Consider the following 24,555-nt stretch of genomic DNA (forward strand, 5'->3'; position numbering starts at 1 on the left):
AAATAAGTCTCTGTTGAGTTATATGGACCCAAGTTGATTCTTGGAAACAATATGGATGTAGTTACATTTATTTTTTGAGGAATGTTTTTTAATCTCCCCCTCTAGTCTACAATCCTGAGATTTATTCACATTCTCCCAATCAAGCATTAACCAAACCCGACCTTGCTTTTCAAGATCAGCTAAATTTGCTTAGATACTGCCACTGATTTCAGTCAAATACATAAAACTGTGTTTTTCAACCTTGGAAATCTTAAGATCCCATGCTGGCTGGGGAAGTTTTACGGGACTCAAAATTGCCAAGGTTGAGAAACACTGACGGAGCAACTGATTCAATATAGTAAATATGTTCTAACCTTAAATGTGGTCAGAATCATCCAACCATGATTTTGCATTGTACAGGTTTCCTTTCTTTTGGATACATGAAATCACCATCATTCCATCAGGAATACCAGTAGCACCATTAATAAGTTGAATAATGTTCTGTGGGTTGCTAGAGGTGGCAAAGTACTGAGCTCTCATTGCAAACAGCAGCTGTGCTGATCACAGCACAACACTGACAGGTTATATCTGCAAATAATGGTTCCACATCTTTGCAAAATGTATTAGCAATAGCTTACATGTGACTCAGCTGCCTTTTAACTTTATTATCCTAGCCACTTTCGGTCAATGTCAAGAACATCATAGAACAATTTCTTCTTACTAACAATAATTCATTTTTAACAATTTGAACATTTTTAACATATGATGCTAGAGAAAAATGGCAATAGCACATTTATTTTGGAAAAAAAATACTAGATCTAACTAAGCTCTACAAAAAAACTGTAACACCCTTGAGAACTGTAGATTACATTGGATGCCTGGAGATTTAGGGACTTGTTTGTCAAATCTGAGCTTGACATTTTGAGGCATTTTTTGCATTTTTGGCAGCCTCTAGCAATTTAGGATAGTGAATGTGGTAAAAGCAATAAAAGAAATTGTTACCAAGCAAAGCTATCAAGCTCGTACAGTTTTATGGGATGCATTGTTTGCATATATTTCTGCATATTTACTATATTTAAGAGTGAGGCTATAGTGTAGTTAGTAGCAGCTCTGAAGTTTGAATTCTTTATATGTCCAATTCAAAAGGTTGCCTAGGGGTAAGGGATAAGGACTAACATGATACATTTGTGTTGGGAAACAGTTTTGATTTTAACAACTGGATTTGTTATTTCAAACAAATAACCAATATTTATTTTTCTTTCCTGCAAATACCAATTTAATCTAAAATCTATGCATTTGATTAACCTAAAAAAGCAATATACTACAGACATATCGACATACTATAGGCATGTCTTAAATGTCAGTCACTTTCCCCTTCCCATGAAATTCCTGGATTTTAGTTATTTCGTCTGAAGGACAATCTTTGGAAAGCTGAAAGCCTGAACTAAGCTCTGAACTCTTTTCCGAAGTTTTAGATTTTAATTTCTTAAGTGTCAAAATATATTAAATCCAGAAGGGGTAAATAGTAACTCTAGAATTTAGTTATATAAGGTGATTCTTGGTAATGACAACAAGGAAAGCTCTTATTTTAAACCTTACAATCCCACCTGCTGGATTCTAAAGGCTTTCCTTAAAATATGTGCATGTATTCAACAACAGAAGACAAAGAAGATAGCAAAATAGGGTGCCCCATCTTTACTCTGCAAGACCAGCATATAAAATAATGTGTCATTAAACCAGTTTCTTAACCTTAGCCACTTTCAAAGAGGTGGACTTCAACTCCCAGAATTCCCCATCTAGAGTTGCAGTCCATCTTTCTTAAAGAAGCAAAGACTGTAACTATACTATTGGTCTTTCTATCTGCTAATAATTTTCTGTCTGGTTCTTTATATTTGTTATGTTCTTTCCCTGAGCATTCAATGCATCTAAACATTTCATTATAAAACTTACTAAACTCATTAAGTTATGGCAGGAGATTCAAGTTCCTTCTGCATCTACTTTCTACAATAGTAGATCAGGAAAGAATAAAACAACATCTGTTTTAATCAAGATGTCCAAAGGCAGCTTTGTTTTTCTTGATGATGTGCTCTTGAAAAATCCATTCCCTGTCCCATAAATGAATTATTACTATAACAAGGACATGATGGCAGTTTTATAATTGGATCCAACTTTACTCCAGAAAACAAAACAATATGTGTCCAGCTAAGATTTTTTTTAAAAAAACTTGCTAATATATTATTCCATGGCCTGTTCCCAAGCTTATATTCTCCAGTTTCCTCTACAAAGTGCATTAAATAATCCACTTTACAGAGGAAATTGGCTGGAGCAATCTGTATGACTTATTCTATAGAATGGTTTTAATGAAATCTTCAAGTATTCTCATACAAGAAAAAGCATTTCATTTTATATCAAGGGCATATTTTTTTCAGGGAATTTTGTTCTTTGAGCAATATGCTAAGTATCTCTCTTCCACAAACAGTGATTTGATTTGATTTAATATTAATTGAAAATGCAATTAAAAGCAATAGATCACTGCCTACGCATTTGGGTTTCAGTGATCTACTGAATATCAGAAATGTCTTGATATGATATTATGTGGCATGGAAGGAGGAAATTACATTCTCATTCAAAACACAGGATGACCAGTTCACATACACATTTGATGTTCTAATTGACAAGTGACCAAATGTGGGAGAAGCTTTTGCCTGAATTAATGATTGCCAAGACATCCTTCAAAATGTTAATTCATTTTAGATTATTTCATAGCACTGACTATTCAGAGCTATGTGGCTTTTAGAGCTTATAAACATGTTTTAATTAAACCACATCATGAAAATATGAAAAGTAACAAAATCAATACTTGTATAGCTTAAAATTAAATATACCTAAGATAATACTACCACTTCATTAGGTTTATTTGAGTTTCCACATCGGGGGAAAAAAGAAAGATGTGTGCTTATTTGCTTTTAAGTCTCAAATGCATGAACCAGTCAGTTGTCACGGAATAGTCTCATAACAGCAAAAGAGCAGCCAGCAGAAAGTTAGAGAATACACAGACACAGACACGATCCCCTGGACAAAAGAAAGTCTCCTACAACAGATATTACCTTTATAATCTCATACGGATCTGAATCAGAGGTGGTATTCAGCAGGTTCTGACCAGTTCTGGAGAACCGGTAATAGAAATTTTGAGTAGAACCGGCAAATACTGGAGATTTTACATTATCCTTCCCCTGCCACACCCACCAAGCCATGTCCACAGAACCGGTAGTAAAAAAAATTTTGAATCCCACTACTGATCTGAATTACTACTGTAAAGAGGCCTTACAAAAATAAAAGGGCTTACAGTGGGGGTCTTAATGCAGTCCTGGGGTTGGGGGGAGGATAGTAAAATATAGCTGTAAAGACTCAATTGATTGCTTTTCCTTTCTGGCATAACTGCACTAATTGTATATGGATTTGTACATCAGTTCATAGACCAGTGTTTTTCATCCTTAGCAATCGTAAGTTGTGTGGATTTCAACTTTCTGAATTCTGAGAGTTGAAGTCCCCCAATGAGCTAGCTCTGCCTTCTAGCCTCAACAAATAACCCACTCTGATCTTGCATGATTCAACCAACCTCTTTCTTAAATCTTTAAGTCTCAATTTCTCACCCACCAACAGCAAAATTTAAGAACAAGCTGCTTCTCACTCTTAACTGGAATTTGCCTGAGCCAAGGAACTGATGGGAAACTTTGCTACTGTTAGCACGGTGGTTTTCTTTAATGGGCACTGGGGGGAAAAACACCCAGCTTTCTGCAGCTGCAAAAAATGGATTTAGTCCTTTGTTACAAATAGTTATAATAGAATTTTATCTATAACAAATTTTGGTCTGGTAGTTAAGGTATGAGAATGGAAACTATGAGCTCTAATCCTGCCTTAGGCATGTTAGATGACTTTGGGCCAGTCACTTTCAGCCCAACTCACCTCACAGAATAGATAGAATACTTTATTAGCCAAGTGTGGTTAGAAACACAGAATTTGTCTCTGATGCATAAGTTCTTAGTGTGCATGCAAAACAACAAAGCAGTAATCATCATCATCATCATCATCATCATCATCATCATCATCATCATACCACCAATAGAGAAAGTAGTGGAACAGATGAGAAGGATAAAAGTAATATGATCACACTACATGAATAATAGACATAAGACAGAACTGTGGAAATGTAGTGTTCAGCAGAGGAGAAAAAACCCCGTCTCTGCATCTATAGGAGAAGGAAGGAGTATTAGGTATATTTGCTGTCTTGGGTTATTTATAAAAACAATAAAGGTGGGATAAAAAAAATCTAAAATAAAAAATAAACATTCTTCTTCTTCAAAAGAAGAGTAAAGATTGCTGCAATGAATTTATGCTCATTTAATAGTGTTCTTACATAGCTTCTCTTGTTGGAGGTTGGGTTGTACCTTTGTCAATTCATCAGCGATGTCACTGAATGTGACAATCAAAGTCACTGAAATGGCATTGTCTTTCGGTAGGCAAATGTTGTATTCTGTACAAGTCTATAAAACCAGTTGCTTTCTGCCATTAGCTTTTAGGTGGGCCATAATCCCACCTTCTTAGATTTTGGCTTAGATCGAACCATTATGATATTTTCCTGCAGGTGCTGATGCTTAATTCACAGACTACCGTGTTTCTCCAACAATACGGCCTCCACCAATAGGAAGGCCCAGCATGTGTTTTGGGCATAAATCATTAGAGGTGAGTATTCCAAGGTCCTTTAGAGCTTGGGTCATCAACAAGTTCCCCAAATTTATGTAAGCCATTTATTTTAAAATATGCATTCAGAAATAAGGGGAAGATCTTTTTGTAGGGTAGCAGTATTGTCTGTGGTATTGAACAGCTTTACATCATCTTTAATGGGCACTGGGGGAAAAAACACCCAGCTTTCTGCAGCTGCAAAATGGATTTAGTCCTTTGTTACAAATAGTTATAATAGAATTTTATCTATAACAAATTTTGGTCTGGTAGTTAAGGTATTAGAATGGAAACTATGAGCTCTAATCCTGCTTTAGGCATGTTAGATGACTTTGGGCCAGTCACTTTCAGCCCAACTCACCTCACAGAATAGATAGAATACTTTATTAGCCAAGTGTGGTTAGAAACACAGAATTTGTCTCTGATGCATAAGTTCTTGGCAGAGTGCATGCAAAACAACAAAGCAGTAATCATCATCATCATCAACCAGAAAGTAGTGGAACAGATGAGAAGGCCAAAGGTGATCACACTCATGAATAATAGACATAAGCAACAGAACTGTGGGTAGTCAGCAGAGGGAAAAAAGTATATTTGCTGTCTGTTATTTATAAAAACAATAAAGGTGGGATAAAAAAAATCTAAAATAAAAATAAACATTCTTCTTCATGATGCTGCAATGAATTTATGCTCATTTAATAGTGTTCTTACATAGCTTCTCTTGTTGGAGGTTGGGTTGTTCCTTTAGTAGTGTAGCACCTTTGTCAATTCATCAGCGATGTCACTGAATGTGACAATCAAAGTCACTGAAATGGCATTGTCTTTCGGTAGGCAAATGTTGTATTCTGTACAAGTCTATAAAACCAGTTGCTTTCATAGAGCGGCTGGTGGCGAGGATGCAAGGGGGAATTAGTCACCCTCTAAAAGACGGCCTAGCCGTTTTTTCGGGCTCAAAAAAATAAGGCCTGGCCTTATTATGTGAGAAACACGGTATCTAGTTCAAAGTAATGTGAAGTAAAAATAAAAATAGAACTTGGTATAGCAACAGCTCGTGCTGAGAATAATTATAGCATAGACTTAATGTTGAAATTTCTTTTGCTAAGTACCGCAAACATTGTTAATACCTCTTTCTCAAAAGCATTCAAACTCACGTTTCATTGTGGAAAAAGAACTGTTCGCAGATGCCAGAGCCAACGTAAACAGCAACAACCAAAGATCCATTCCTCTGGATTCTGCAATTGCAGAAAAAGATAATGGTATAAATCTCATTATATTTACAAAACGGAAACACTATTTCAGTTCTCTGCAGCTTTAGTGGTGAACTGGATGGAATAATGCCAACAATCTATGAAGGGACTAGATTACAATAAATATTATGGCTTTATAAATTTTTATTACATATTGAAACTCTAAGCGACAATAAATTATGAGGTTGCTGACCTGTAAATGGAAGACAATCCAGGACATGCTTTCATTTTCTACCAATAACATTATCATCAAAGAAACTTGGGCATTCCTGTTGAGGGTCTTCAAATGTTTTGTTACCAAGTCCCTTTATCTCTCCATACAGTAGAAATATACTATTATACCAGTGCCATGCAGAAAAAAAGTCCTTTTTCTATCAATTCTCATAGGCAAGAGATTTTGTGTTACCGTTTTTTAAACAGAAAATTTGGATTGCATTCTTTTGCTGTTATTATACTTATTGAATGAAAAGACAGACTATTCTGTCTTCCACTGGATAAGCATATCTCTGGGGGTGGAGGGTGGGGGGGGGTTTACCCATACTTTCAAGAAATCCCAAAGGAAGGCACTCTGAAGAATTTTCTCCCACTGGATTTTTTCAAAAGGGGAAGAATAGGAAACCAGATAAGTTATAGTGTAATGGAAGGATATGTAGCTTCTCCATGAAGAGAAAGTATGTGCTATGATTCAATTGCTGGATGACACAAGCAGAGTGTTTTGACCTTGTGTTGGGGAAAGAAATGTATGCCCACAATCAAAGCTTTCATACCTTTTGGTATGTTCAGAAAGTGATGGACAGATACCCTATCGCTGGAGCTTTAGATTCAGTAGAAAGGAACAAAAAATTAAGAAGAAAAGAAGCAGAAACAGCAAAGCACCATCATCTTCTATCTTGCATAGCCGAACCTGAATTAGGAGAACTTTGACCCATATAGTAGCTAAGCTGCAAGCACAGCCCTACCTATATAGTATACAGACAAAAGCTCAAAATTATTTGGTCAAAAGCTCAAACTTCTCCTATAACAACCACCAAACAGCTGGAAATCTAGAATTAATCTTGACATATCTGGAGAGTTCCAGGTTCTGGAAACTTGAATTGATCTTTTCCAAATAGGAATATAAACAATTATGATCTTGGAAAGCTGCTTGATTCCAGCAGCTTAAATCTCTCCTTCTGAATTCAATATGTCTTGGGTGTTTCAACTTGACTCTAAGCAGGGGATTCCCCTGGCACAAGGCTTCAAAAAGGCAGGCAACTACTAGACTAGCCAAGAAAATCATGCCTCAAGATATTATATATTATGGAGAATGTTTGTGGGTTCCATGTTTAATATTATACAAGACTGTCAAGAGAAGCTTGAGAATTATTCCATTTTTTATGATTCCCTAGGAAAGCCTATTGTTCTGTCCTGGCAATGCATTTATGCATTCTTTTCAGACTACCTCATGGTAAGCCTGACAATACCGAGAAGAGAAAAAAACAGTGTGATATTTCTTTCTATGCAAAAGGGATCACGGGGAGATTTCGACACCACAGTGCTGGCTTTGAAGGACTCCCCCCAGAGCTACGTGCCAGTTGGAAAGAATTAAAACTCTCCACAACTCTCTGCTGTTACAAATGGACTCACAGGTTTTTCCCTTTAAGTTGGGCTAAAAACCAACTTGCTGAACCAATGGCAAGTGTGAGCAACAATGAATTATCTTCATTAGCCCACATTATGCTGTATTTATACATGTATACAACTGAATAACTGGATAGAATATATATACAACTGAATAACTGGATAGAAGCATTCCTGTCAAACAGACAACAAATGGTCAAAATCGGGAGCGTCCTATCAAATCCAGTACCTATCAATAGTGGTGTTCCCCAAGGCAGTGTTCTAGGACCAACTCTCTTCATACTCTACATAAACGACCTCTGTGATCATATTAAGAGCAATTGCGCTTCTCTTCGCTGATGATGTAAAGCTGTTCAATACCACAGACAATACTGCTACCCTACAAAAAGATCTTGACTATGTATCAGAATGGTCAAACAAATGGCAACTTCAAATCTCAACAAATAAATGCTGTCTTACATATTGGCAAAAAAATCAGAAAATAAAATACAAGCTGAATAGTCAAGATCTTGTTGACCCATGCTCTGTAAAGGACCTTGGAATACTCACCTCTAATGATCTAAGTGCTAGAGCCCACTGCAACTACATAGCCAAAAAGGCATTAAGAGTTGTTAACCTAATCCTACGTAGCTTTTTCTCTGGTAATATCACACTACTAACCAGAGCATACAAAACATTTGCTAGACCAATACTCGAATACAGTTCATCAGTCTGGAACCCACATTACGTATCTGATATTAGCACAATTGAGAAAGTCCAGAAATATTTCACAAGAACAGTTCTCCACTCCTCTACTCGTTGTAGAATACCTTATGCCACCAGACTTGAAATTCTAGAACTAGAAAACCTTGAATTACGCTGTCTTCGGTCTGACTTAAGCATGGTATATAAAATCATACATTGCAATGTCCTACCTGTCAATGAATACTTCAGCTTCAACCATAACAACACAAGAGCACACAATAGATACAAACTCAAAGTAAACCGCACCAAACTTGATTGCAGGAAATACGACTTCAGCAATAGAGTGGTCAATGTCTGGAATACTCTACCCGACTCTGTAGTTTCTTCCCAAACCCCAAAAACTTTAACCTTAGACTGTCTACTATTGACCTCACCCCTTTCCTAAGAGGCCTGTAGGGGGCGTGCATAAGCGCACCAACGTGCCTACCGTCCCTGTCCTATTGTTTCTCTTATTCTTTTATTTTTCTTATATGTACCCATTTCATGTATTCACAACTATGTATACATTTATACTTATTATCTTGTAAACAATTGGCAAATCAAATAAATAAATAAAATAAAATAAATGTAGATAACTCTTGGCTTTCCTTTAAATATTGTTATAATTCCATTTTGCACAATTTTGTATTGTATTGTAATAAGTGTTCTTCATCACACGTACTTAAACACAAACTTGTTTTAAAAGCAAAACCTATTTTATTACAACGGCAGGAATTACTTTAATTCCCAGCCAGAACTAATTATAAACAATTCCCCAAGATAAGCACATGCCTTTCAGTGCTGTGGAATGCTACCAAAAACAGAAGTCTCCAATTATCACAGAAACCAACCAAAGTACCAGAAAAAACCAACCAGAGCTTCAAAAAGGACTCAGAATCTACTTTGCTTCCTGCAAAGCTCTTTGTCATTGAGGTCTGACTTTTATCCCTTATGGGAGAGGCAATCACCTCCCAGCCTTACTCCCAAGTCGCCCCTTCTGCTTCAGCTGCTCTCGCCTTCTGGCAGCTCTGCGTATACGTACACTGCGAACAGGCTCCCCTGGGTCCTCTGCCTCACTGCTGCCAGGCTCCAAAGGCAGCACCCACTCTCAGATGGTCCTGGCCCCATCCCTGCATCCAACGCAGGACCCTCATCCAAGTTTTCTCCAGACTCCCTAGCTGGTCCCCTTTCATCCTCACTATCTGACTCTGCTGCCGTCTGCACCGTCTGCCGGAGAACCACAACAATAAGTATCAGAGCTTGAAAACTTAATAACAACCAAACCATGGGTTCCTCTGTCTCTCCTTCTTAATCATGACCCAGATTGCCACTTTGTCTTCCTTTGAAAAAGTAAATGTTGTTTTGCAAGTCTATTTTCCCATATCAAATTTCTGTGTGATTATATCTTGGGAGCAAAAAATATCATCCCAGAAAAAAAGGCAAGAAAACAGAATCCTGTGGAATATCTTCAATGGTTTAAGGATGGAAGCAGCAGATGAGTGATCAAAGAGGAATTCATCAAATTTGATAACATCAAGCTGAGAGGAATAACCAACACCATAGGTTCAAGATCCAGAAGAATCTTACAGACTAGAATACTGGGCTCTATCCTACGAAATGCAATTCACAGGTAACAAACATAAGATATTACACTTAGGGAAGAAAACCCAAATGCACAAGTATGGAGCAGGTGGTATCTAGCTCAACAGCAGGAACTGTAAGAGGGATCTAGTGGACAACCACTTAAGTATTAGCCAACAGTGTGCTGCAGCTACGAAAAAAAGCCAATGCAGTCCTGACTGCATCAACAGAGAAACAAACAGTATCAAGGACTTGTAAAGTACTAGTACAGCACTGGTTAAGACAACATTTGGAATACCGCATCCAGTTTTTATCACCACGATACAATTTTTTTTGAGACTCTAGAAAAAGAGAAAGAGAAGACCAATAAAGGATGATAAGTAATCTGGAGAGAACTGGGTATGTCTTGTTTAACAGAGAGAAGGACAAGGGGTGATATAATAGTAGTCTTCTGTTTTTGAGGGGTTGTCACAGAGAAAGAGCATTGGTGCTCACCTGATACGCCCGTTCTCTTTGAGCTGTGAAGGGCATCCAGCAGTGGGAGGTGCTTCAGTCTCTGCATGTCTAGGCTGGGCTTAATTTGTGGAACGCTCCTCCTCCTCCACAGGACTCGTCCCCAGCGTTCCCCAGTTTTGGCGAAGACGAGAGAAATAAACACCCTCAATGCCCTAACAATTCGTTGGCTGAAACAGGACCCCACCAGACGGAAAAAGGGTGGGGCTGGATGCTCTTCACAGCTCAAAGAGAATGGGCGTGTCAGGTGAGTACCAACGCCCTTTCTCCCATGAGCTGTTCAGAGCAACCAGTAGTGGGACATACCAAAGCTTGGCCTGTCCTACGGGAGGGACTCCGTCTGGCCTGGAATCCCCTCCTGGTCCCTGTGGACCCGTTGCAGAACTCTTCTGTCAAAGGAGGCCTCAGCGGATGCAAACACATCTATTTTATAATGCCTAATGAATGGTGATGGAGAGGCCCAGGTTGTGGCTCGACAAATTTCAGTTATTGGTGCCTGTGTGGCCCATGTTGCCGATGTTGTGGCACTCCTTGTTGAATGAGCTGTTATGCCCCTGGGCACCCATAGTGATTGAGTCTGATACGTTTTCCCTATCGCGGCCCATAGCCAACGGCCTATTGTAGAAGATGAGACCATGTATCCCTGAGTGTTGTGCTGAAACGACACAAATAAGGCTTCCGCTTTTCTGAAAGTCGCTGTGCGGTTAATATATATTTGCAATGTTCACCTCACATCAAGCCGATGCCATTGTAGTTCCAACCCTTGGGATGGTCTGGGACAAAAATTAGGAAGTATCAGCTCTTGTGTCCTGTGAAAAGCCGAGTTAATTTTGGGTATAAACGTAGGATCAGGACGAAGGACCACCCGGTCAGAATGGAAGACACAAAGATCTTGTCTGATAGACAAAGCTGCAAGTTCCGAAATACGATGAGCGGAAGTGATCGCTACAAGGAAAACTACTTTATATGTCAGAAATTGGAGACTTGACGATTTCAAGAGTTCGAAAGGGCCCTTAGTGAGTGCAACAAGGACCTTTTAAGGTCCCAGGTGGGATAACAGTGTACCGCTGGTTGGCGTAAATTTGTGGCTCCTCTAAGGAAACTCCGTATGCATGGGTGATGGGAAAGAGATAGTAGACCTTCACAAGTGAGAACTGACGCCAAGGCCACCACCTGTCTTTTCAACGTATTAGGTGATAATCCCTTGTCAAGCCCCTCTTGCAAGAACTCTAGGATTTGAGCCACAGATGGAGAGATAGGATCAATTCAAGACTTGGTACATCATTTGCAGAAACTGGACCATGTGGCATTGTAAATGCGAGTTGTTGAGGAGTGTCTGGCGGCTTGGATGGTGGCAATAACTCTGTTGGAAAACTTTTCGCTCTTCAGACGACTCCGCTCAACCTTCAGATGGTCAGGTGCAACCATTGAGGGTCCGGATGTTGAAGGGGTCCCTGGGTTAGCAAGACCCTGTCTGGCGGAATTCTCCACAGTGTTGATACGGATAGACTGCGGAGGTCTGCAAACCACGGCCGTCTGGGCCAGTAAGGAGCTACTAGAAGCAGCTCCGCCCTCTCATCTAGCAGCTTCTAGATGACCTTGGGAAGCAGTGGAAGTGGCAGGAATGTGTACAGAAGTCCTGGGGGCCAACAATAGCGGAGCGCATTGAAGTTCTCTGCTCCTTGCGAGGGGTACCTGGAAAAAAATCTCGGGAGCTGAGCGTTGAGGGGGAAAGTGAACAGGTCCACCACCGGCTGTCCAAATGTCCTGACCGCCTCTTGAAACAGGGTCGGATGGAGGCGCCACTCCAATTGATCGATCATGGCCCTGCTTAGCCAGTCTGCCTGTGTATTCGACAGTCCCGAAATGTGCTCTCCCTCATACCTTTGATCAGTTTGAGGTTCTCCGATAGCTTCATTTAAAAGATGCATGGCTTGAGTCAGTAAAAAATTCTTTCTTTCCTTCTGCCATGACTCCTCTCTTCCACGCCGACGGGTAGTGGTCACTCCTGGAGGAGGCTTTTCCTCAGGATCCTTCCAGCCGACTCCCAGGGACCATTTGGGTTTTACAGCTGGATTTTCCCCAAGATTTAGTTCTGCAAACAAGTCGGCTTCCCCTGCTTCCTCTAGCAGCAGAGAATCTTGTCCTCCAGTTGCTCCCAGGTCTTCTTGGTCGCTGGCTGGATTTGACATAGTGTTCAGACCCCCTCGGAAGAAAATTTACTATTTCTCCGGGTGGGCTGGAAATGGCAGATTCAGAATAATGTCAGCTGGTGCTCCATTCAAAATCCAAGAAAGAAATACTTAAACTCTTTTAATTAGAGAAAAGATATCTTTTACTGGAAATCAAGTGGTAGCAACAAAAGAATTCTGAATCTGAGAAAATAGGTGCGTAAATCACATATACAAAGTAATGGCAACGTTCCCACCCCCAATAGTTCAATTGGTTCCTCCAATTAAAAGTTGTGTATCCCATCATGTGGGCATCTCCAGGTGGTGATGAAGCTTCTGTCCGTTGACCTTGACATAGTTTGATAAAGAGTTGCAGCTGCGCATAGCATAGAATAGAAACCTAAGGATAGAATAGAAACCTAAGCAAGAATGTACTCCCCCAGTTAATACAGTTCTGGTTTGTAAAAGCTCTAGCTCACTTCCCATAATCATTCTCCCCCTCCTCCCCCCGTTACTTATGACAGCCGAAAGATGCAAAGCAAAGAGATAAAATCTTGAAGGCTGACAGTTGGAGTGGTAGAAGGGGCCGACTTGTTCAGGCGTGCAATGTTTTTTGCCTTAAACAAAAGCGATCTGAATAGTTGTGGGCGGAATAAGTCTGAAAATACAGGTTGATCAGGAACAAGGCCCTCATCCTCAGACATCCCCCTTTCTAGGGGGCCAGCTTCTGACAGGGCTGGGTCACTGTCATGTATTGATCCTGATTCAATCTGTTCCATTTGATCAATTTGATCCACTTCTTCCGCCTCCTCCTCCTCCTGCGGCCCCTGGAGGGGCATGTCCCCATGAAACTGTACCTGGGTATAGTGTTACAGCCCTTTCTAATCTGTGTATGGGACTGGCAAGGAGAATTGTTATGCTTGGCTCAGGATGCTGTTCAACTCACATAAGCAACAGCACATGAAATGGTCTCATGAATCTTGTCATTTGAAAACTAATTCCTCCCAGGTCATAGAGAGCACGTTATCTTACTAATTGTTAACAAGCCTATTTTATTTATAAGCAGGTAATACTTTTTTGAGGAACAAATGGTATCAACAAAGATGCAATAGAGATTATCTGTTGCTACTGTCCTTACGCAAGTCCAAAGTATGCTTTCCTTTGCTCATCATCCAATTTCCTGACCTGTTCACACAGGCATACGGGTTATAAAATATTGGTTTTGTTCCTCCGCTCTCACCCGCCCATTATTATGACTATCAAAACTTTTCTGTAAAAGTTCAACTATCCAGCTGTTTAGTACAGCAGAACTTATTTCTAACAAAGAATTTCATGGTAAATTAAATTGTTTTAGAGTAGGTGAAATTTGTTTTTACGATACTTGCTTACACTGAATGTTTTAGACCTGGGTTTCTTCAGTGTTTTAATTGATGTAATAGACTCTTTTGGCAATAAAAACACAAGCACCTATGTTTGGTTGTAAACTTTCTGATGTTATTATCCACAAGACTGATAGCAACTAATGGAATACAGTCCATGATTGAGAGTTTTAGTTGTAGTAACATGTCACCCCAGGGACTCTACAAAGACTTGAAGAAAAGTTATGATTTAAATCTTGAGTTAAGTCTTGGGGGTCCGTGGCCATGTGCATGACCACAAAAGGTATTTAAAGGGGATCTGTGGTGAAGAAAACTTTGAGAACCACTCATATAGTATTTTTCTGTTTATTCCTTTTCAGAAAGAATAATTTTCCTCTAGAAAAAACGCACTGATTTTTTTAGCTTAGGGATAAAAAGGAAAGTAGGATCTACAGAGATGAACCAAAAAAAAATCGCCCATGCGATTGTCCATAGGATTGCATTCAAGGAGAATTCTAAATCGAAGTTCTTTTGGTTGGAGACTACCATGGAACAAAAGAAAATCCCTCTGTGCCAGTATAATTCAACAGCTGCAGGCATCAGTTCTGAACTTGAGAAATGCCATGCATATATGGCCTAGGTTGCTTTCTACCAGTTTATAATATTGCCTTTATAATATTGTACCCACCTCCATACTTAGAGTACGAGCTGGTGGTGCTAAAATGTAGGAAGTGACCCAGCATAATTTTTCCCAAGTTAAGACTATCATACGAAAGGGGCAAAACAAGAATAAATAGGAAAATAACTCTTTCCACAGATTAGATTCTAGCTCATAAAACTGAATTCTGATCGATTTGTGTTAAGTTGCTTCTGGCATCCTACCTTTTGTCTGGGGTTGATAAGATTTTGTGGCTTCATCTTATGTGGTGCTTTTCTTCTGGCTGACTGTATTTTTAATCAGCAACTATTCTGTGTGAGTAGTCTTAGTAACAAATGAACATCACTAGATTTGGATCCTTCAGTCCCATTTCTTTATTCATCAACAATAACTTACAGAAAGCAGTAATGGCTTTACAAGAGGATTTTGACAAACTTGTAAAATATAAGAGTAATGATGAGTAAATTAACTGTTCAGAAGCCTATTTCTTTATAAACCAAAATATGTTTGTGTGCGTGTGTATGTGTGTGCATGCACTGGTATAGCTACTTATGAGCTTTTTTATTCCCTGCCACAACACTGTATTAAATTGATTTTAACATCCAGTCCAGCCAAATATCTATATAAGTTGGTTCACATATTTCCCTAATCACTAGTTATAAATCACATTGGCTGAATTATCAGAGCACACAAATCTACAAACAACCGAACCAATAAGTTATAACATGCAGGAATAAGAGCATAAGAATGGTCCTTTGAGTTCAGACCAAGGCCACTAAGTCTAGTGTTTTGCTCCCCACAAAACCAACCAGATGTTTTCATCCAGTTTACAGAAGAGGGAAGGAGACATATTGCTCTCCAGCTGTTGTTCCACTGCAACTGGCATTTGGACAGCTGCTGGATCCCACCTGAAAATCATCTCGATGCTCATGAATATCAGCCCATGATAGACCTATCATCCATGAGTTTATCTATTCTTTACTCATTAGTAGTTATCACCACTTATTGTGGAATAATAAATTCCATAAGCTAAATTATATCCTGTGTGTTGTTTTTCATGTAATCTACTTCTTCCAGTCAGATTCACTGGTTGACCTGTGGTCATTGGGTTTGGAGGGACCGAAAAAACCTTCTCTTGATTCTCCATGGCATGCATAATTTCATATCCCTCAATCTTATTCAGGGGTGGGTTTCTACTGGTTCGGTCCACCTCTGTAGAACCGGTAGCTCTGAAAAGCAGCAGACATAGAATGGTTCTATGTCTACTAATGTTTTTGCCCACCCGCCCGCCCGGGTTCTTACCTGACCTTATTTCCTGCAGTTAAACAAGTAGGAAAAGAGGGCTGTTTCAAAGGCTGCTTCTCTGCATGCAGCATGCTGATGATGATTTACAGGTGCGCGTGCGTGCAGCATACAGGGAAGCACATCATAAATCACCTAACCTCATAAATCACCGAACCAATAGTTAACCCTGTCGGATCCCACCCCTGATCTTATTTCTTCCTCAGTTCAGTGGTGGTATTCGACTGGTTCAGCCCGGTTCTGGCAAGCCAGTAGCAGCAATGAGCAGCGGAGACCAAACCGGTTCTCTCCACCGCTCTGCTGTTGGGCCCACCCACCTGCCCAGGCTCCCATACTATTGTTTGCTTTTTATTCATATCCATTTCATGTATTCATAACCATGCTTATACTCATACCTGTTATCTAATACTTGCTTGACAAATAAAATAAATACTCACTTTTATTTGCTGAATTTGAAGCGCAGCTGCTTTGCGCGGCACAGAATAGTCCCGTGCAGCAGCTGCTGAAGCGACCGGATCATGCAGGCTTGCAGGAGGCGAGTTAGAACACCTCTGCACCTGGGCAAACGTCTCTGTGCCTGCGCAAAATGTGTATTTGGTGCATGCGTGCACGCAAAGTGTGTGCATGCGCGCAAAGCGCGCCCACCAAGCCACACCCACCGAACCGGTGGCAACAATATTTGAATCCCAGCACTGCCTCAGTTCCATTGGTCGAAACTGAAGAAGGTTTAAGATTGTTTTGTTTTGGGGTAAGGAAGGTGTTTAGTTCCTTTGATAATTTTGTTTGCATTCTTCCACCTTTCCTTGCATTGCTATTGTATCCTTTTTCATACATACTGTCTATAACATTTCAGATGCAGACAAACCAAAAATTGATATAAGAACATTTGAAATTAGGAGGTTGGTAGTTTCACTTTCTCTACTAAATATTTTGGCAAAACTCTCTGGTTTGCTATCTGCTCACTTGTTCCCTGCTGCAGTCACAAAGTCCCAGCTACCCTTCCTCTGAGGCTCTGTTGCCAGCCAAATCATAAGCAACAACTGTCTTAAGATCTAAAACAACAGTCATCAAAATGACGTCTGTTAGAGCAAATAGTTTCAGCAAATTAAGAAATTCCTGTTGTTCCCCTGAGTGACCTTTCATGCAAGTAGTTTTGTTGAACACAACCTGAAATTAGAGTCGTTCTTTCCAGGAAGATCCAAGCACTGTAGAAGCCACTGTTTCAACATGTTGCCGCTGAATTTCACATGATCTGTTAACATACTGCCACTATTAGAAGCTATCCCCTGAACTTTTGCTAAACTGATAAGGAAACTTGCTAGTCAAGCTATAAAGAGGACACAATTTTAGGATCAATTATGAGACCATTTCTCTGTTCAGTTAAGCAGAAAATTATGGCCCTGGGTGAGCTTTCACATTTCACTTTGTGTACTGATTCCTTTTCAAAGCCTTTTAGCAAAATATAATTTCTACATCTTTAAGAGCCTTACCTTGCCAGATAATTAACCCAGAGCATCTCGGTTACTTTAATCTGCATCTCAGTTGATAATGCCAATTGGTGATGTGAGCTCAGAGAGAAGGGTGCTAAACAGGTTAGAATATCTTTGGAAAGTGTTAGAACACAAAATCCAATTTAATGGTGGCATCCTAAAATTTTGTTTAGAACCAAACAATGTGAGTTTAGCAGTCAGGTGGCTGGAACAGCTTGTGCTAACCTGTTCCACTCGAAGGATTTCACATGTGTAAATGCTGCACTTCATTACAATGTCCTGCACATTTAAAAAGAAAACAAAGTGCATAGGAAAATGACTTGATTTCTATCTATTGAGTTTTTACAAGGCACACCATTCAGATGTGTGATTTGATGTATGAAAGGAAACAGTCTAACTCAGGGACCCCACCTTTTCGACCCCGCGCGCGGTCCGACACGCTGGGCGCGCGCCCGGTCGCGCACTGGGCGCCGCCATCTTTAAGCTCGGCGACGGGCGCGGAAAAAATGGCGGCCCGCTGGTGACTTTTGGTGAAAGGCTTTACGGAAAGCTGCGGCAGCGCGATTTTCGGTACGCTTTAAAAGGCGGCCGCAAGGGTTGTTCCATACCCGTCCTCCGCGACGTGGGCCCGACTAGAATTCAATATGTGATTTTTTTTCTGCTAATGATGTCCAAACAAAATTCCTTTCTGCAGTTACTAGAACTATGTATATAATTAAGTTTCAAGAATGCCCCAATTTTACTTGGCTATATTGTTTGCTAATATTTTACATTTTCCTCTGAGAACTCAATATTGTAAGATTTCCCAGAAATACTAAATTAAACCTAGCTACTTGTTTGTCGGAAAGGGGTGGCTTGTTCAGTCCAGAACAGGATGCGTTTTATGGTACAATTAACTGCAGCATAAAGAATGTGTTGATTAGCCCCAGGCCACCTATACCGGAAATCCATAAAACTGAAGATCCAGCACAGTTTGGTGAACAGATTGTACTGGACAAATCCTGGCTCAGCTGCAGGTCACAGAAAAACATGGGGAATATGGCCTTCTGATGCATAATTACCCAGACAGAGCTTTACACAACTGATTCCTATTTGCCATGGGTCAGTGTTTCTCAATTTTGGCAGCTTCAAGAAGCATGCTGACTGGAGAATTCTGGGAGTTGAAGTCCACATCTCTTAAAGCTGCCATGGTTGAGAAATAGTGCCATCAGTTGTCAGAAAATTCCACTCAGTTCTAAGGATAAAAAAGGAAGAATAGAAAAAGTTACTGCTGAAACAGCTGGGCATGTTTAGCCGAAGTAAATTAAATAATGAAGACAGCTAATAGTATGGTATCATTCACAGGACCTATGGCTATATCTACCCATGTATTATTTCCTTTTGGTGAATACACATACCTATAACAAAGCAGGATTCCTGACTGGCAGAGTATGAATGAAAAAAGTCTCTTGTGCAGACAAAGCTAAAATGCCCAATGGAGAGTGATTTCAGCCCCAGGCTATTCTCCAAAGAATCCTAGTTTTGTTCACATGATAAGTTGTGTGTTGGAAAAAGGGGAAAAATAAAACTTTTAGGTTGGAACAAATAAAGACTACTCCAGTCTGTCTTGACATCAGGCTAGTGATGAGATGGATGTGATGTCTTGAGGATACATCCCTCAAAAATGGTTAATAAAATGCTTCCACACTGCCACAAGCAAAATGTGAGGATGAACCTTGAGCTGTCAGAAAGAGTTCTGTTTCTGAATTGGAACAGGAGAATATATGTCTTCTCTACAAGTAGTCCTCACTTAATGAACAGTCGCTTAATGACTATTTGAAGTTACAACAGTCTCAGAAAGGGTGCTTTATGACCTGTAAAACACTTCTGGCCATCACAAAATGTCACACATGACTGCAATCTGGATGCTTGGTAACTCGCTCGCACTTATAACCAATTGCCAAGCACCCCGCAATCATGTGATCATCTTCTCTATCAGCCACTTGAGAAAGTCAATGGAGAAGCCAGCAAGGAAGTTGCAAGCTGTGGCTACCAGCTGAGAGGACTCCCTCTTGCCTCTGAGGCCTGGCTGAAAGAGCTCCCTCCCAATCTGTGTCAGCTTGGATCTCCACAGTTGAAATCCAAGCAGGCGTAGAGCTTAAAATCCTTCTTTCTTTGCTTCCCTGAAGCTCTCCATTAGAAGACAGGGAGTGGGAGATGCCATGTTCTGTGCTTGCCTAGACCCACAGTTGCTGAACTTCAAGCAGGAACCAGCTTGAAACAGTTGCATTGATTATATTTTTTAATGAAGCTTGTTACTTTGATTTATTGAGTAGATGATGAATTTGCCCGTGAAAGAGAATTCAAAAAAAGTTTAAAGGCATTTTAAAAAAGAAATTGAAACCAATTATGGCACAGAATGTACACTGCTCAAAAAAAAATAAAGGGAACACAAAAATAAGACATCCTAGATCTGAATGAATGAAATATTCTTATTAAATACTTTGTTCATTACATAGTTGAATGTGCTGACAACAAAATCACACAAAAATTATCAATGGAAATCAAATTTAGCAACTCATGGAGGTCTGGATTTGGAGTTACACTCAAAATTAAAGTGGAAAAAAACACTACAGGCTGATCCAACTTTGATGTAATATCCTTAAAACAAGTCAAAATGAGGCTCAGTAGTGTGTGTTGCCTCCACGTGCCTGTATGACCTCCCTGCAATGCCTGGGCATACTCCTGATGTGATGGCGGATGGTCTCCCGAGGGATCTCCTCCCACACCTGGACTAAAGCATCCCCCAACTCCTGGACAGTCTGTGGTGCAATGTGGCGTTGGTGGATGGAGCGAGACATGTCCCAGATGTGGTCAATTGGATTCAGGTCTGGGGAACGGGTGGGCCAGTCCATAGCATCAATGCCTTCGTCTTGCAGGAACTGCTGACACACTCCAGCCACATGAGGTCTAGCATTGTCTTGCATTAGGAGGAACCCAGGGCCAACCGCACTAGCATATGGTCTCACAAGGGGCCTGAGGATCTCATCTCGGTACCTAATGGCAGTCAGGCTACCCCTGACGAGCACATGGAGGGCTGTGCGGCCCCCTAAAGAAATCCCACCCCACACCATTACTGACCCACTGCCCAAACGGTCATGATGGAGGATGTTGCAGGCAGCAGAATGTTCTCCACGGCGTCTCCAGACCCTGTCACGTCTGTCACATGTGCTCAGTGTGAACCTGCTTTCATCTGTGAAGAGCACAGGGCACCAGTGGCAAATTTGCCAATCTTGGTGTTCTCTGGCAAATGCCAAACATCCTGCATGATGTTGGGCTGTAAGCACAACCCCCACCTGTGGACGTCGGGCCCTCATACCACCCTCATGGAGTCTGTTTCTGACCATTTGAGCAGACACATGCACATTTGTGGCCCGCTGGAGGTCATTTTGCAGGGCTTTGGCAATGTTCCTCCTCTCCCTCCTTGCACAAAGGTGGAGGCAGAGGTCCTGATGCTGGGTTGTTGCCCTCCTACGGCCTCCTCCACGTCTCCTGATGTACTGGCCTGTCTCCTGGTTGCACCTCCATGCTCTGGACACTACGCTGACAGACATAGCAAACCTTCTTGCCAAAACTCACATTGATGTGCCATCCTGGATGAGCTGCACTACCTGAGCCACTTGTGTGGGTTGTAGACTCCGTCTCATGCTACCACTAGAGTGAAAGCATCGCCAGCATTCAAAAGTGACCAAACCATCAGCCAGAAAGCATAGGAACTGAGAAGTACTCTGTGGTCACCACCTGCATAACCACTTCTTTATTGGGGATGTCTTGTTAACTGCCTATGCTTTCCACCTGTTGTCTATTCCATTTGCACAACAGCATGTGAAATGGATTGTCAGCCAGTGTTGCTACCTAAGTGGACAGTTTGATTTCACAGAAGTGTGATTGACTTGGAGTTACATTGTGTTGTTTAAGTGTTCCCTTTATTTTTTTGAGCAGTGTCTATTTCTTCAGCCAAACCTCTTTCTCTTGTGTTCGTTCTGTAAACAGAAGTTTCCATCCTATCAAGTCTTGGAGGGTAACATGTGGGATGGGGGTTCTTATAAGAAATGGTGGAAGAAGACCATGACAATTCGCCACAGCCAACTTGGTGTGGCCAATTCACTACGGAAGAACTTACCATAGCCAACTCACTGCAGGACAACTCTCTGCGGGACAAGAGTTATATTAATACAGGGCTGTCAAACTCCTGGCCTACAGACTGGATGTGTCACGTGCTGGCCATGCCAAAGAGAAAAAAAGTCCTGATACATCACGTGATGCTGCTGTGACGTGAGTTTGACACCCCTGCACTAATATAAAAAAAATAGTGGAATAGAATCATTAAAGAAAGAATGAAAAGGGAGGGACAGAATGAAATGGGAATTGTAAAACTTATTTTTAAAATTTATTTTAAATATTTAAATAGAATTATTAAATTATCTTGCATCAAGTTGTCCCATAGCGAGTTGTTCATGGCGAGTTGGCCTGTAGATAGATAGAATTCTTTATTGGCCAAGTGTGATTGGACACACAAGGAATTTGTCTTGGTGCATATGCTCTCAGTGTACATAAAAGAAAAGATACATTCGTCAAGAGTCAAGAATCAGAAGGTACAACACTTAATAAGTCATAGGATACAATAAGCGATCAAATCATATTAGGAAACAGTTAATATAAATCATAAGGATACAAGAGACAAAGTTACAGTCATACAGTCACAAGTGGGAGGGAATGGGTGATAAGGAGTGATGAGAAGATGAACAGTAATAGTAGTGCAGATTTTGTAAATAGTTGGACAGTGTTGTGGGAATTTGTTGTTTAGCAGAATGATGGCTTTCGGGGGGAAAACTATCCTTGTGTCTAGTTGTTCTGGTGTGCAGTGCTCTACAGCGTCGTTTTGAGGGTAGGAGTTGAAACAGTTTATGTCCAGGATGTGAGGGGTCTGTAAATATTATTTATTTATTTGTTTAATTTATTACAGTAGCGAGTTGGCCATGGTGAGTTGGCCACAGCAAGTCAGCCATGGTGAGTTTTCCCATTGTGGGTGGGAGGCACCCATCCAGTTCTGATCAAAGGGAGGGTCGGTCACACCATCACAGTGAGACAGACTCGCAAATAACCAGTTCTGCTTCCTTCAGTAGCCTGTGAATGTGACTGGAAAATCATGCCTGGAGGTGATGATACTTCAATGGAGAAGAAATATAACCCCAGCTGCCTCAAACTGCACTTGCTGGTAAGGAAAATATAGCTGATTCTTTGTCCGTAAGGAAAAAATCTACTTTATTCCTCCAGGTAATGGTTTTATAGTGTCCCAGGAAAACCTTATTTATAGGTTGAATGCTTTGAATGGTCACAATATGTTTACAGTACACTGCAAGTTTAGAGCCATTCATACCACAGAGAAGAAAATTGCATTTGGCAAAGGCAGCTGTCTTTGTTATGGCTGGTGGTGTGGATAGACAAATAGGCTTCCTGCAGTAGAAGGATTTATTAAACTAGCTTTGGGCTTTTGTTGTTTCTTTTAGTTACACTGAAAAACAAATCCACACACAAGACTTAAAACCAATACATTACAAAAAAGTCTAAAGCCTCTAATGGGCTCCTAGGCTGTAAAAGAAGAAATATATAATGGAGACTCTCCTTCCATATGATTAATCTTCAGCTTCTCATGTTCTTTTAAAGGCAGACATGTGTTGCAAGGGAGAAAAGGTGGCTAACAATTAGAGTAGATAGTTTACAAGATAGTTATTTTCAACAGTCCATGTGGCCTCTCATTATTAATGATTTATAAACTGCTTCAGACTCAAAAGATTCTAAGACAAATACAACATTAACGGTTATATGAGCCAATATAAAACAATAGAATACAATACAGGCAGTGCTTGCTTAATACAACCAGTTGCTTAGTGACTATTCAAAGTTATGATGGAACCCCCCTTCCCCGAAAAAGCTACTTATGATGTGGATTTGAAGTTCTGATGGCTCCCGCTTCCAGTCACATGACAAAATTTTAGTTTGCATGCACAGTTGATTGCAGTGTCCCAGGATCAGGTGAACATAATTTATATTTTTTCCTCCCCATGGAAACCAGCATTTACTTCTGGTTTCAGAGAAAAACGCCCATTGCAAAAAAAAAAAAAAAAGTTCACTAAACAACCACATTGACTTAATAATTGCAGCATTTGCAGAATGACCACTGCAAAAATGTTGTAAAATCAAGTCAGTCACGTGATGGTCCACATTAACAACCAGCATTGTTGTTGCTGGTTATATGACTATAATTCTAGCCTCAATTATGCTTGTAAATTGAGGATTAACTATAAAGCCTAATGCATAATAGCAATAGCACTTAGACTTATATACCGCTTCATACTGCTTTACAGCCCTCTCTAAGCGGTTTACAGAGTCAGCCTATTGCCCCCAGCAATCTGGGTCCTCATTTTGCTGACCTCGGAAGGATGGAAGGCTGAGTCAACTTTGAACCTGGTGGGATTTAAACTGCTGAATTGCAGGCAGTCAGCAGAAATAGTCTGCAGTACTGCATTCTAACCGCTGCACCACCACAGCTCTTACTGCAATATTACTGCAACCATGTCAGCTCCACTGGGTAGATAGACCAAGCCAAGACACCAGCTCCATAGCATGGCCAAAACTATTTTTGTTTTATTAGTTTTGGGATTGGCTATTATAAAAGAATCTTACAAGTCTGCCTGTGTTATATAGTACTCCATGTAGTTTGTTGAGCTTTCTGGCTAAGCTACTCCCAAACTTCTGGACATTCTAGATGTACTCAATGTTTTCCCCTTGCCATCCTAGAGTTGGCATATCTCAATCAAGGCCAACTTTCTTACTCTCTATTAAGTATCACATATTTAGCACCACCAGGCATTAATCAAGTGCCAAATCAGGTGCCAAGTTTTACAAGTTACAAAAGGCCATGAATGTGGGAACCACTTTTATCTCAGAGGGAGAACTATTCCAAGACAGACATGTCTGCTTTAGAGCCTCCTCCCATTATAACACCTGTTGGTTGGTTGATTGATATGTCATCAAGCTCTCATGATGTCACAAATTTTCTACAAGATAGAGAATCCAACCCCTGGATTTATCCCCATCTTTGCATTTTCCAAGTGTTGCTTTTATAAATGAGTC

General features: G+C 40.5%; 1 protein-coding gene across 13 annotated transcripts in view; it reads right to left on the reverse strand.

The window, feature by feature from the left end:
- GHR (growth hormone receptor) overlaps nucleotides 1–24,555 on the reverse strand; it is a 154,653-nt gene that overhangs the window by 68,846 nt on the left and 61,252 nt on the right. For 11 of the 13 annotated variants that reach the window (XM_087958466.1, XM_087958469.1, XM_087958467.1 and 8 more), the window contains one exon: nucleotides 5,868–5,948. The exons of the other annotated variants lie outside the window; for them this stretch is intronic. In XM_087958466.1, the coding sequence (XP_087814592.1) occupies nucleotides 5,868–5,937 (70 nt within the window). In that variant the 5' untranslated portion in view covers nucleotides 5,938–5,948. The remainder of the gene's footprint in view (nucleotides 1–5,867; nucleotides 5,949–24,555) is intronic. 13 annotated transcript variants of the gene reach the window in all.

This window comes from Notechis scutatus, chromosome 2 (genome assembly GCF_049901735.1).
Source record: "Notechis scutatus isolate UNSWTSFEM ecotype Mainland chromosome 2, rNotScu1.2, whole genome shotgun sequence".
Classification (NCBI taxonomy): domain Eukaryota; kingdom Metazoa; phylum Chordata; class Lepidosauria; order Squamata; family Elapidae; genus Notechis; species Notechis scutatus.